This window comes from Diplotaxodon limnothrissa, linkage group LG17, assembly GCF_057381915.1.
Source record: "Diplotaxodon limnothrissa isolate DT_005_m linkage group LG17, D_limnothrissa_male_GT1.1, whole genome shotgun sequence".
Taxonomy (NCBI): domain Eukaryota; kingdom Metazoa; phylum Chordata; class Actinopteri; order Cichliformes; family Cichlidae; genus Diplotaxodon; species Diplotaxodon limnothrissa.
Genome location: NC_140612.1, coordinates 41,554,703 through 41,569,125, shown reverse-complemented (window position 1 = coordinate 41,569,125; position 14,423 = coordinate 41,554,703). Strand labels below are relative to the sequence as shown.

At 42.7% G+C, this 14,423-nt stretch overlaps 1 protein-coding gene across 1 annotated transcript; it reads left to right on the top strand.

Moving 5' to 3' along the window:
• The first annotated feature begins 2,839 nt into the window (after window positions 1-2,839).
• On the top strand, window positions 2,840-5,612 carry LOC146615506 (toll-like receptor 1). Its single transcript, XM_085375654.1, has 2 exons — window positions 2,840-2,862; window positions 3,143-5,612. The coding sequence occupies exons 1-2, from the start codon at window positions 2,849-2,851 to the stop codon at window positions 5,610-5,612; spliced, it is 2,484 nt and encodes an 827-aa protein (XP_085231780.1). The 5' UTR covers window positions 2,840-2,848.
• Window positions 5,613-14,423: the final 8,811 nt, after the last annotated feature.

Below are 14,423 nucleotides of genomic sequence, written 5' to 3'. Positions count from 1 at the left end.
GCTCCGACAGTCTCAGTCGTTGTGTCCTTAAGCAAGACACTTCACCCGTTGCCTACTGGTGGTGGTCAGAGGGCCCGGTGGCGCCAGTGTCCGGCAGCCTCGCCTCTGTCAGTGCGCCCCAGGGCAGCTGTGGCTACAATGTAGCTGCCATCACCAGTGTGTGGATGACTGGATATGTAAAGCGCTTTGGGGTCCTTAGGGACTAGTAAAGCGCTATATAAATACAGGCCATTTACCATTTTTTGTTTTGTGCCCTTTCTCACCGTTCCTCTTCCCCGCTGTTTTTCTTTCCCTCCCTCTCTTTCTTTCTCCCTTTTCCCAGTCATATCTGTCCCGTATGTAACAACTGAAAATAAAATAAAATAAACAATAAAAACAAAGGCCAATCAAATGGACGGCCAGGCCGGGATGGTCCACTTGGTAAAGTAAATCTGTTGGGCATCTTTCTTTGACTTTAGACAATAATTCTGATGACAAAAGATCCAAACGGGACAGGCGGAAAAAAAAGAAAAAAATGAAACAGCCGAAAACGCTGACGTTCCAGTCCTGCGCATGCGTGAAACGCAAGAAGATTCAGCCTGCCTCATTTCTGTCTGCTGTTTATTTACTTTCCGGCAAAATGTCGAGGAAAAGCACCGAGTTTTTTAAATGGACTAACAATGAGGTGGAGCCGTTGCTGCGAGTAACACAAAAGTACAAAGTTGCAAAACGTCTCAGTGTGGACAGGAGGCCAAAACGGAGTGAAAACGAAGTGTTTTTAAATGAAAACGCATTAGTGTGGACGTAGTCTTTATCTGTGAAAACACAGCGTCCCTGCAGTGTGAGCCGTAACATTGTCCCTGATGTTGTTGATACTGCTGTGTTTGACACACCTGAGCAGACTTCCTGTGTCTCCATGAGAGCAGCACATCTTAATTCACAAAGATCTCATGTTAAACACTTAATCATATGTCCACAGTGGACAATGTAAGTATATGTGATTATACGGTGAAGCTTCGAGTGGCTAACCTGTTTGTGTCACGCAGGTGAAAACAGACTCAGGCGCAGACCAGCTGAACTAGAATAGCAATCACAAGTTTTTTTACAAAACACCACGTGAAAGTATATAAAGTGTACAGGGCAGTGATATTCAATGGTCCAAGGGAAAAGGGGAGAAAGTCCAAAACATGCTGCGCTCGTTCGCTCCTTTTGTATTTGTTTCCAGCACACTCACTCTCACTCCACTCCACTCCATGCCACGCAGGGAAACAGGTCAGGATTATGAACGAGTCCGAGAATCTATGCACAGGAGAACTGCGTTTAGCATAAACAGAGAAATCACACGAGAAACAGGGTTGGAGCTGTACTGACAGAGTAACTCGAGTAACTCGTCAGCTGCTATTTAAGCTGAGCCCTCAGCTTAAATAGCCCAGAAGTCCAGGTAAACAGGTAGATTCACAGCAGGTGCGTGGGCCAAGGGCGGGAGCCCAGCTGAGCTCATGAGCAAAGGATAGGCTAAGAAGTCACCACAGCTGACTGGTACAGTGCCAGTATCACTGCTGATCAACCTCCTGTTTCACTCTGCATACTCGTAGAAGAAGGCCAGAAAATTACAGGTAATGATTCATTGCAGAGTGGTTTAAACATATGGTGAGTGAAAAAGAAACACTCAGAGCATCAAACGGCCCCAAGTACCTCGGTCTATCGTCGCGTAGCTGAGGGAGGATCCAGGGTCACCTGACCCACTGAAACTATCTGCTTTATCATAAAGGAAAGCAGTCTGTTGCTGAAGACTGACGAGTATAAAATAGCATTTTTGCACCAACAAGGTGATTCTCAAAGTGCTGTTGGCCAAAAACTTGGTAGATCTCGGCGTGGTGTGCAGTGTGCCGTTAATAAACTGGGGAAACAGGACAAGTAAACGTCTAAAGAAGAAGTGGAGGGCTTTAAAAAATATCTGCAGCATTTAAAAACTGTATCCACAAGAAATAGAAAAAAAACGGAAGAAGTGAAGAGTTAAAACATCTTAAAGAAGTCCAGTCACTTTCTCTCCAAGCTCCTTAGACTGTAATGTATGTACGGAGGTAGTCTATAGCTGTCTATGGCTGTTTGTACAGCACAGTGCTTTTCAGCCAGCAGTGTTGGGTATTTTGTCAAAATGTGAGGAATTGTAGATGCTGAGAAGTCAGATTTTGACTGACTACACAATACTGTCTATAAACCATTGGTTGGCAACAGCTTCTTCTTTCAACTTGACAATGATCGGAATCAAAGCTGTATAGGAAACCACACAGTGGAACTAATCAAGGACTCTTCCCAGAGTCCAGAGCTCAAAAGTATTTAAGCGGTGTAGGACGTGGAACAAAATGCATCCAGCATCTAAAGAAGAGCTTAGACGTGTCCTTTCAGAAGGCTGGAGAACTGTTCTCAAAGAAATAACAAAAAGATTTCAGGCTGTATTGAAGAATAAAGGGAGTCATATCAAATATGACTTTAAATATATCAAATAATGTCAAGTTCATAAGAATTGTAAAAAGTCCGTTTTTGCCTTTTAAACTGTGCTTCCATATATGGTTGGACATGTTGTAATAAACTGTTGCACCCATTTTTCATTTTCCTAGCAAAATATGAGGAAATGAAATTATACTTTAGACTTTTATTGGAAAGACCCTCTGAGGAAATACTTTTTTCTCCTGTCAGTTGCGTAAGCTTTAGACATAACATTTGCTTTCTCAGTGGAAAGTCACGGAAAGGAACCAGAGAGAAAGAGGAATTTAAAAGAGGAAAAAGAGGAACAGTTTCTTTTAAGAGCAGGATAAAAGTACTCACACAGCTCAGACCTGAACTTGTCATAGTCGAAGCTGAAGCTATGTCTCCACAAAGGTAACGTACATGTTCATCTCTGGTACATCTATTTTTCTATTTTATTGTACAGCTTTGAAACTGAATGCGATGATTTTCAAATTCTCTGTTTGATGCTGGAATCATATTCAAAATATTTTATTATGGCCGCATACTTTACTGTGAACTTTAAATGATGTGCATTCTACTTTTATTTACATTTCAGGCGGTGCTATTTTTTGGAAACATAGTTGTGCTAAGATATTCCTGCACAGTAAATGGTCGTGTCTTTGAATGACTTCTCTTATGTTGGTGTTTTCAGCACATCTGTGGCTGTTTTGATTGGGACCGTAGTCATCGTGTCCCTAATGAGACCGGACTGCACAGCTATTAAGGAAAATAACGAAGGATTCAAACTATGCGTCACATCAATGCGAGGTGTCAAAGACCTCTCACATCAAAACATCACCAGTGTTCCATCAAGTCTTTCCAACGAAACACAGTATTTGGACATCTCCTACAACGTCATCCAAACGCTGGAAGGAACTGAGTTTTCTGGACTATCCCAGCTTTGTTTTTTGAAAGCAGCTCACTGTGGACTTCGGGAGATTTCAGCCACAGTGTTCACCCACACACCAGCACTCAAAATTCTCAACATATCTAACAATGACTTAGCGTTCATCCCTGACATTTCCTTGAAACAGCTGAAAATTCTTGATCTGGCCAACAACCTGTATACCAGCTATGAATTACCGGCATCCTTTCAGAACTTTACAAAGCTAGACTTCCTGTCTCTGGGTAGTACAGCTGCTCTGTCAGTGAGCTACGGTGACTTTGATGCCCTGATGAATGCTTCTGTTCAGCATCTGGCTTTGGGAGCAGGAACTCACTGGCAAAAGTATGAATCTGGTTCTCTTGCAAAAATCAAGTCTCTCAAAAAACTGTCCCTCTTTGCATCTTTTTGTGGAACCTTTGGGATGTTTGAGAACCTCCTTGTGGACTTGAATGTGACACAAGCAAAAATGTTGCGATTCATCTCTCTATTTCCAGACAGCTGCAATGTGAGCGACAACCCCTTTAAGAACCTGCGAACAATGCCTTTTATACAGAATCTCACCTTAGAAAACACCTGGATAAACAACACGTTTATGGTGGTGTTCATGAAGAACGTGTGGCTTTCCCCTCTCCACGAGCTCTCATTTGTCAACATCACTTACAATGAGGATACACCAGATGGCTTTAATTTACCACCCATTAATCACACAATCAATCTTTCCTCAGTTATCTTTAATGGTGTGAATCATTATCAATACAGATATCCCACGATAAACATGAGCTTTGAGGCCTTCTCCAGACTGACCTATTTAAAGTTCTCTGGGACTGGAATGAATATTTTACCCTGCAGAGTCATGACTGCCCTGCCATCACTGGAGATTCTTGATCTATCAGATAACCTGCTGACAGAATCGGGCTTCTGGTGGACTCCGTGTTCAAACAGCTCTGTTTTTCCCAAACTGCGGAAGCTGTCTTTAAGCAGGAACCGCTTCAGCAGTCTTTCCTTTATCTCTCAGAAGACACATCAGATGAACTCACTAGAGTCTCTGGATCTCAGCTTCAACTCCATCCACTTGGATGGGGACTGCTATTGGCCTGCTCAGCTGACTGAGCTTAGCCTTGGAAACAACAACCTGGGCAACAGTGTCTTTGCATATCTGTCATCAGACTTTGAGAAGATTGACTTGTCAAAGACAGGAATAACGTCTATAATGCAAAAGGATCTGACTCGCTTTTCCAAGCTGACACATCTTACACTTAGCTCCAACAGCATCCAGGTTATCCCGGTAGATCTTAGTGTCCCAGCTCTGCTAAGTCTTCACATAGACCAGAATGCTATCACATCTATATCGAGAGAGGTCTTGGCAGGGCTTCCCAGGCTTCAGAAACTCAAAGTTGGAGGCAATCCGTTTGTCTGCTCGTGTGACTCCTATTGGTTCATCACTGCTTTCAACAAGTCCTTGTTAATGGACTGGCCCTTAGATTATACATGTAACACACCACTGTCATTTGCAGGTCTGCCATTGTCAGAGTACAAACCCAGTAAGCTGTCGTGTGAGATGTGGCTTCAAGCTGCAGTTGCGCTGCCCGTGCTAATAGTTATATCTGCAGCCGTAGGTCTGGTTTTTCATAAATGTGATGGAGCATGGTATACAAAGATGTTATGGGTCTGGATAAGGATGAAAAGGAGAGGCAAGAAACGTTCCAATATTTTGAACAATGCATCCTTTAGTTATCATGCGTTCATTTCCTACAGTAATCAAGATTCTGACTGGGTGGACACCCACCTGGTTCCCACTTTGGAAGGTGCTGGATTTTCCCTATGTGTCCACGAGAGAGACTTTGTCCCTGGAGAGTGGATCATAGACAACATCATCAACTGTGTTGAGTCTAGCTACAAGACGCTGTTTGTCCTCTCCAAACACTTTGTGCAAAGCGAATGGTGCAACTACGAGCTCTTCTTCGCTCAGCACCGAGCCATCAGTGTCCATCGGGACTCACTGGTCTTCATATTATTGGAGCCCATTCCGACAGACTCTCTTCCTAAGAAGTATTTGAGACTCAGAAGTTTGCTGAGGCAGCAGACATACCTTGAGTGGCCAAAAGATGACAGGAAGCAGCAGACTTTCTGGGCAAGCCTGAAATCCACGCTGCATATTGCAGACAAATCTGTTGTTCTGAAAGACATTGCACTGGCCATTTCAGATACAGTACCTCTGTTTGCAGACCAAATGTAAGTCACGAAACTATTTTATTCAAGCATGAAATGTGCACATACTAATGTGCACAATGAAACAGGTTTGGGTTGATGATAAAAAATGATTTTTGTCAATGAAAAAAATGAAAACAAACCATTATAAATATAAATATAATCAATAACTGGTCAATATTAAATCTGAAATATTTCAGTATTTCGATGATCATTTGTATTTTGCATGCAGAGAAATGTGGTGTCTGTTCTGATGTGGCTTTGTCTTTGTGTCTCCATCCACTGTTTTTAATGACACTTTGCAACACACAGCAAGGAATGATGATGCTGTACAGTACAGGTGACGTATTTGTCCATATAGCACCAAATCACAGTCATCTCAAGATGGTTTGTATTCTAAAGTAGAGACACTACAATAATACAAAGAAAACACAAGAAAACAATTGGTGACAGTGGGAAGGAAAAACTCCCTTTTAACAGGAAGAACCCTTTAGCAAAAACAGGCTCTGGGAGGGGCAAATATCGGGGTTAGGAGAGGAAGAAAAGGACAAAGACACAGTGTGAAAGAGAGGCAGAGATTAATAATCACTAATGATTAAATGCAGAGAGGCGTATAAAGTGAGTGAAAAAGAAACGAGGGCTATTTCTGTATCATGTCTTTGCTCTCAGTTTACGTTGGCAGTCGTTACTCATCATTGCCATTGTAGAAACGACTGTAACCACAATGACTTTAGAAGACTGAATTTTGTCCGTGTGAATAAATATGTTCTTTCCACTTTTTGATTGGTTATATAATGCTAGGTACAACTGCTGTTATGTAGTCACTAACTAGGTGTTTTATAGAAACTGATATCAGTAGAATATTATTTTATCTTTTCTATCTTTTACTTTGTTTGTTTGTTAAATAAACATTTTATTAAAAATGTATGAGTTTTCACATTTCCTCTGAGAGCTCAATGTTACAATGTACATGGAGGTATGTTATGAATATGCTATAACTATGAGTATGTACAGGCTATGAACCGGATATAATTATGAAAACTATACAGAAATATGAACTATAAATATGAAATCTAATGGATTCTAATTGTTGTTACGCTTTACAGGTGAGACAGATAGTGTCACGACTGGGGCAGCAGCCGTGTGATGTGTGGAAAAGGACTCGAATGCAGCACTACTTGAAATGCAGGGTGATTATTATAGAAGACAGAACACAAAGTGGGGATGACAAAACAGAGCTAAGGATAAACTAAACTATAGAACGGCAAACCTGAAACACGAGAGGAGGACTGCAGGGAGAGCACATGGAGTCACCGAGAGGTTCACGGAGCAATGCAGAGTGCGCAATAACACAGGGTGACACAGAGGATGAATACAGACGACGCGACAAAGAACACAGGCAGACACACACTATAAATCCACAGAGGGACACTGGGAAATCACACACAGGTGGGAGACACAGCTGGACCTGATTAGCCTGACGAGACACTAACACCAGGGACCAACAGAGGGAGCACCAACCCAGAAACCCAGCATTCAAAACCCCAAAACACAAATAATAATAACAATAAACTCAAAACACTGGGTCGACGACCCAGGACCATGACAGACAGAGCACTGCCATGAAACTAATAAAACTCAATTCATAATTCTTGACTTCATTACATGATGTTTTACATTTCTTTGTGGACATATGCTCATTTGGACCACTTGGTGGCAGCACTGCATGCAGGAACACCATCATATAAACGTCCAGTCTCTTTTTTACCACTTGGTCCACTCTGCTGTGAAGAAGTGGAAATAATCTGTTTGTAAATTCTATGATGAATAATTATTTTACTCCAAACACCTCCATAAATGATCTCACTCCAGTCCACATCACATCAGATAAGACCCTCATGCTGCTTTAAACTTTTCAGTTCATTACAGATACCGTGTTGCCCAATTAAACCACCAGCTCTTCCCGTACCTTCTCTGTGCACTCACACAGGTTGTAGAAAAGAGTTTAGTGCAGATGAAGTGGTGAAAAGCTGAGGCAGAGAAATAAAAATACACTGAAAATAAAAGCAGCAAAATGAGTCAAAATTAACAGACAAGTTAGTTGTTGCAGCTGCTGTTGCTGCACAGTCAACAGTAGTAACAGCTAGTAACGAGTCCTCACGGGCACAGGAGGCTGTGACTCCATAGAGAAGTGCAGGAGGAGCAAAAGTGAAAGGTGAAATTAACAAGGTAAGAAAAATAGACGGAGGGACGACCATGTCCATGAGCCACTGCTCAAAGATAAAGTGTATTTTTTGCCACATGCTGCAGTTCAGTGCAACTAAGAATGACTAAGAACTAACCCAATAACAACTGTACAAACCTGATTAAAAAGAAAAACTATTTCAAAACATTCCCAGCACGCCCCTGCCAGAGCGTTCTCACTCCCGAGGCGTAACATGTGGACGTTTTGTCACGTCCCGCGGCGTTCCTGAGGAACGCGAAAGGAGACCTTCGGCGTTCTTATGGTACGCGGCGGGTTATGGCTGGAATCCAGTGCAATGACGCTCCCGCGGTAGTAGACGTTCCAGACCTGTATTCCAGCCCTAAACCTAACCTTATCCCTAGCCCTGACCATAACCTTATTCCTGACCTTAACCAGGACTTTAATGATGTTAAATAGCGTGTTTCTAAGCGATTTGAAGAAAAAGAGCGAATATGTGTAGGTTCAGTCCAGACGGTTCTCATATTTCCTCTTTTTCCGAGGTCGTCATTTAGGAACGTGGTGGGTAGCCGAAAACGTAATATGGTGACGATTTGTCACCTAGCGTAAAATGTTACGCTTTGGGAGTGAGAACGGGTTGCCCCTGCAGGCGGTCTTCAATCTTCCAGCTCGGGTCCTCTACCAGAGGCCTGGGAGCTTGAGGGTCCTGCAGTATCTTAGCTGTTCCCAGGACTGCGCTCTTCTGGACAGAGATCTCCGATGTTATTCCCGGGATCTGCTGGAGCCACTCGCCTAGCTTGGGAGTCACCGCACCTAGTGCTCCGATTACCACGGGGACCACCGTTACCTTCACCCTCCACATCCTCTCGAGCTCTTCTCTGAGCCCTTGGTATTTCTCCAGCTTCTCGTGTTCCTTCTTCCTGATATTGCTGTCATTCGGAACCGCTACATCGATCACTACGGCCGTCTTCTTCTGTTTGTCTACCACCACTATGTCCGGTTGGTTAGCCACCACCATTTTGTCCGTCTGTATCTGGAAGTCCCACAGGATCTTAGCTCGGTCATTCTCCACCACCCTTGGGGGCATCTCCCATTGTGACCTCGGGACTTCCAGGTTATACTCGGCACAGATGTTCCTGTACACTATGCCGGCCACTTGGTTATGTTGTTCCATGTATGCCCTGCCTGCTAGCATCTTGCACCCTGCTGTTATGTGCTGGATTGTCTCTGGGGCATCTTTACACAGCCTGGGGTCTTGCCTGCTGTGATGGACTCCAGCCTCTATGGATCTGTGCTCATATTTCTCTTTAAATCTTAAAAAAAGATTTAGAAAGAATGTTAGGAAAGCCTTGCATTACACATGGTCTTGAACACCCCACGCCCGCCTTTTAAACTCACCCCTGCTTGCTGCAGTATAATATATACTCAACTGAATTAATTTGTATTTATATAGATCTAAGCGGCAATCACCTAAAGGTGCTTTATATTTAAGATAAAGACTGTAAAATAAAGAGAACCGAGTGAGCACTTGGTGACAGTGGGAGGGAAAAACTCTCTTTTAACAGGTAGAAACCTCTGAAAGAACCAAGTTTAGGGAGCCGCCGCCATCTCTTGTGACTAGTTGGGGGTGAGAGTATAAGGGTATATTTGGAATATATTCCTCAAACTGTACACAACAATATGGCGATTACATCACACTTCCCAAGAATAATGTGATCTGAGTAAGACCTGAGATCTGATTTGTATCCTGAGTCCAGGATTATACTCACCATTTGCAATGCACTCAGTCTTGTTCTTATTACATTATTTCATAGTCTGTTCCTTGGAGGACACACCCAGAATGTGCTGCACAGTCTGGGACTCTACTGTAGTGACTGCTTGTAGGCTGCAGGCACGTGGACTTCCAAACAAAATTGTTTACCCACTAATGACACAATCTGCATGACCCGGATGCAAGTGCACCCTCACATAATTGCAAAAAGTACAACACTGGCATGAGCCTGGAGTGCATGCACCTTTGGGCAAATTGTACAGCTGGTATATTTTCTGCTGTGGCTCAAAAGTAGATCCGTGGTTAAGAGCTGAAGTCATTGAGGTCTGAGACACTGCAGAGAGCAGACCTCACGAGAGCCTGTTTCCATGGCTCTATGCATAATAAATACTCACAGTATGATTCATTAGAATCAGAATCAGAATCAGAAAGGGTTTTATTGCCAAATGTTGAGCAGGTTTACAACATTAGGAAATTGCTGCGGTGCTTCAGTGCAAACATGCTGTCATAAATTGCGCTTAAATAGACATGAAAAAATAAAAGTAAGAATAAGAATTAAAAGTGCTACGTAGAAAGATATATGCATGAGTGCAGGTGGTGATCAGTGCCAAAACATGGAATGATGCAGTGAACACAGCGTAGGGTCATGTGTTAGTGGTGGGAACAGTCATATGGTTATTGTTCATGTGTCCAACAGCAGAGGGGAAGAAACTGTTCTTCTGGCGAGAGGTTCTGGTGCGAATGGACCGGAGCCTCCTGCCTGAGGGGAGCAGGTCAAACAGACTGTGTCCAGGGTGAGAAGGGTCAGCTGAGATCCGAGCTGCACGCCGCAGTGTCCTGGAGGTGTACAGGTCCTGCAGAGATGGGAGTCTGCAGCCAACCACCTTCTCAGCAGAGCGCACAACACGCTGCAGTCTCTGTTTAACCTCCATAACTACAACATCACCGAGGAACAGAACAGGCTATGGAAATCATTTACTACAACATGTGAAGAGACGTCTTTACCATGTAGATTTTGTCTAAGAGAGCTTCTACTTACATTCAGCTTTTTAATTAATAACCCCAAAAATGAGCAATACAAAGCAATCCTCCATCAGTATTCCCCTGTTATCCTCACTTAGCCCTCATCAAGGCCCTTTCTTCGTTTTACTCAGGCTGTCATTCAGAGATGCATCACTGGCATTAACATCACCACCTATGTTGCCATTTGCATCCACAGACAAGCAAGAGCCACGATGTTTAATTCATGAGATTTCAAAATCACTCGTAAGTTGTCAAATGCCACTCCTTTTATAGGAATGAATTATTCAGCACCGCATTAGGTGATGTGTTTTATGAGTGATGATTGGAAGAATGAGACTCATCTTCTTTAACTAACATCCTATAACAATTATATAAACATTATATAAGACCAAGGGCTGCAAACGAGATCGCTGCAGAAATGTGGACAGCTACAAACTGGGAGAGCAGAGCTGCATGGTCCGAATCATTTCTGTATGATCTATGAGAAAGCAGAGTCCTCTGTTTGCAAGCCGATACCGTAGCCTTATTTAGATTTTACAGCATTTCTAGTAGATAATTGCCAAAGGAATAAGTTACGGTTTGGGAGGCAGATCCTCGTGTACTAATGAGAGGTTAATGAATTGAAAAAGGCAGAGTGGGGCACGAAAACGAGAACAAACAGATTTTAGTGCAGGGGGTTTATATAACCAGAGAACCTGTGAGGTCTGATCCAACTCCTGAAGTTTACATGAATAATCTCCAATTCACAAGCTGAGACCACACACTCGTTTAGACTCGACAGCACTTCTGGTAGATAATGGATGAATTGAGGCTGCAGCTGGGGAAGTAGTGCACGACTGTTCATTTGTTCAAAGGCCCTCCGGTTGTGAATCAGAGTAAACAGAGTATCACTGGTATTTAAGGTTAACTGTGTTTTACTTTGAGTTGATCAGTTTACATGTTCCACTTTCTGTGCTTCAGATATTTCATCTGCAGATTAATTATTTTCACAGAATAGTCAGCTGTTCAGCATCTGCTGCTGATTTAGGAAACACACCCAGGTTAACCCGTGAAAGTCACAGTTTAATATAACATAATGCCATTGCTATATTCTGCAAAAAGATAAGCAAATTTATCATGTTTGCTCAGCTCAGAGCTCAGTGAAGGATTCCCCTTCTTGGGTTTTCCTTTTGACCCAGGTGTCATCACTGTACGTGGCCAGGTGCTGTCCCTGGGCCTCACAGTGGGTTGACCGACACTGTGGCTGATTGTGACCCACACCCGTTTTCACACCTTGGCTTGTGTGATTAGGTAGAGGATCAATAGGGGGTCCATGACCCTCTTGGGGGGACACTCCCATAGGACGCCAAACCTGGGACTCGCCACCACTCACAGAACTGAAGAATCTTCTCAGATGAAACGTCTTCAAGGAGTCCAGACGCTTTTCTTTTCCAGCTCCTTAGACAATTCTGGAGAAAGTATAATCAGATACCATCTTTCCTATGGACTTTTCAATGTCTACAGTCTCAGATGAACACTGAGACTCAGACTAAGGAACATGAACTTGACACTGGGACTTGGACTCAACAGACATGGAGACATGACAGACTGGGGGGAGAAAGGGACAAAACACAGGAAGATGAATACGGGAGAGAACAGACGGACAGGACTGCTAACGTATTCACAGAGACAGAACATGACCGGGGGAAAGAAGGTAAACACGGGGACACTGATGACAGGACACCGAGACGAGAAAGAGAAAGACTGGACCCTAAAGGGAACTAACATAAAAAACAAGAAATCAAGAAGAAACTCAGAGGCACGAGAGGGAACCATACTAAGGAACTAGAACAGGGGTGGGCAATCTCAGTCCACGAGGGCCGGTGTCCCTGCAGGTTTTAGATCTCACCTTGGGTCAACACACCTGAATCACATGATTAGTTCGTTACCAGGCCTCTGGAGAACTGCAGGAGCTAATTTAGCCATTTAAATCAGCTGTGTTGGTTTGAGGACACGTCTAAAACCTGCAGGTTTAGTGAAAATAATAAATTCATTAGGAGTTCTCTGTTTGTGGCATAAAGTTCAGTCACAGATCTTTCTGTTCACTTGCTGAAGGATTCACAGAACTTTAAAACTAGCGTGGATCTCTTTAATCTCCTGATTTTATTCTCATCCCAAACATTCATGACAACCAAGAGCATTAGTAAACACACTAATGAATTTTATTTTGTTATGATTTGACATTGATTGCAATACTTAAACATTTACCCTTTTCTCCTTTTTCAGATTTACTCAGCAGACACATTATCTCATAATGCTCCAGCCCTTCTGTCTTCATTAACTAGCTCAGACACTGTAAGGTGGTCGGTTGATGCTGATGCTGATTCTGGTGTGTCCTTTGATTGGTGGAGGTAGTCAAAGTTAACATTGTCGGTCCGTGTCCTCGTGTGTCTCTGCAGACGTTGCTTATATCACTTTGACCAAACAGGAAGCTGCTTCTTTACCTGCAGCGTACAATGGGAAGCCACACATTTTTGTTTTCTATTGCAATGCATGGAGCAAGACTGACAGACTGCAAAACTGAAGATGCAATCAAGGAGTCCAATGAATGAAAAAATACAAAAGCTGCACGTGCTGCCCACCTTTCTCATAAGCATCAGTTTTTACTGGGCTTTATTTGATGAACTGACCGAGCCCACATCCCCTCACATGTTCAGCCGTGTACACAAAGGCTGTGTAGAAAATCAGCTTCACAAAATCAAACTTGACACTCAACAAAAATGCCGGTTTGAAATAAAGACGTCAGTGGTCAGAAACAGGATTACATAGATTACTGTGCAAATGTTTAATGTACTAAAAGTAATGTGACGATTCTTTCTCAGTTAACATTAGTCACAGCACAGTGGGAGAAAAGTACACTCGCAGTCAAGTTACCTGGACGTTAAGCTGTTCAGTGCTTCAAGAACTTTTATCAGCGTCTCTTTCTTTTCACAGACTCTTATATTGGTTTTATCATATTGAGATCAGCGACCTATAAGGACCTCACTGTCTATTTTCTGGAAGCTAAAGCAGTTGTTTATAAGTAAATGTTGTTTTGCCAAAGTGTGTCGGCGGGTGCTCAGATTCCTCTCTGATGCTACTGCAAGAGCAAATAAAAACAATTCTCAAACCCTTTGCACAGTATTGTTTATGGCCAGGTCACAAATGTTTCCTAGTTTTTCTCTTAAAATTGGAAAAATATACGGTGACTGAAAACTGTGGCTCGTGTTAGCTGCATTAAAAATGCATAGAACATTAATTTGGATTATAAAAATCTAAGATCGGGGAAACCTGCAGTCAGCTGAGACTGAAGACGTCACCTGGATGAGCGACGAAACGTTTCTCCCACTGAAAACATCCAGATGAACAGAATCAACAGAAAAACTACTTTATTTGCAGTATTTGATCATAATTTCATTTGTTGGCCCATCCTCTTTGGACGACTGTCTTTTTAATGTTGACTGACACTGAATTATTTAATAAAACAGTTTATATGTGATGACGACGTCTGCCTAAACATGTCTTACTTTTGCTTTTGCCGTGTGTCGGACATCATGAGGAAACCGACATGGACGGAGCATGAAACTGTCTCCACACTGCAGTGGATTTATAATATCATATGTTGTATATATTCTCAAACCGCCCATCCATGCACACACAGAGAAAACCAAAAAATCAGACGGTCATAATTCATACAGATTAAGTGAAAATAGCCATCGTGACATCACCCATTGATTTGATACGATCAGTCAGAAGCTTGAGTTTGGAACCTTCATCATTAACATCTCAGTTTATTGGAGCAAGAAGCTTATTTGAACCATTGT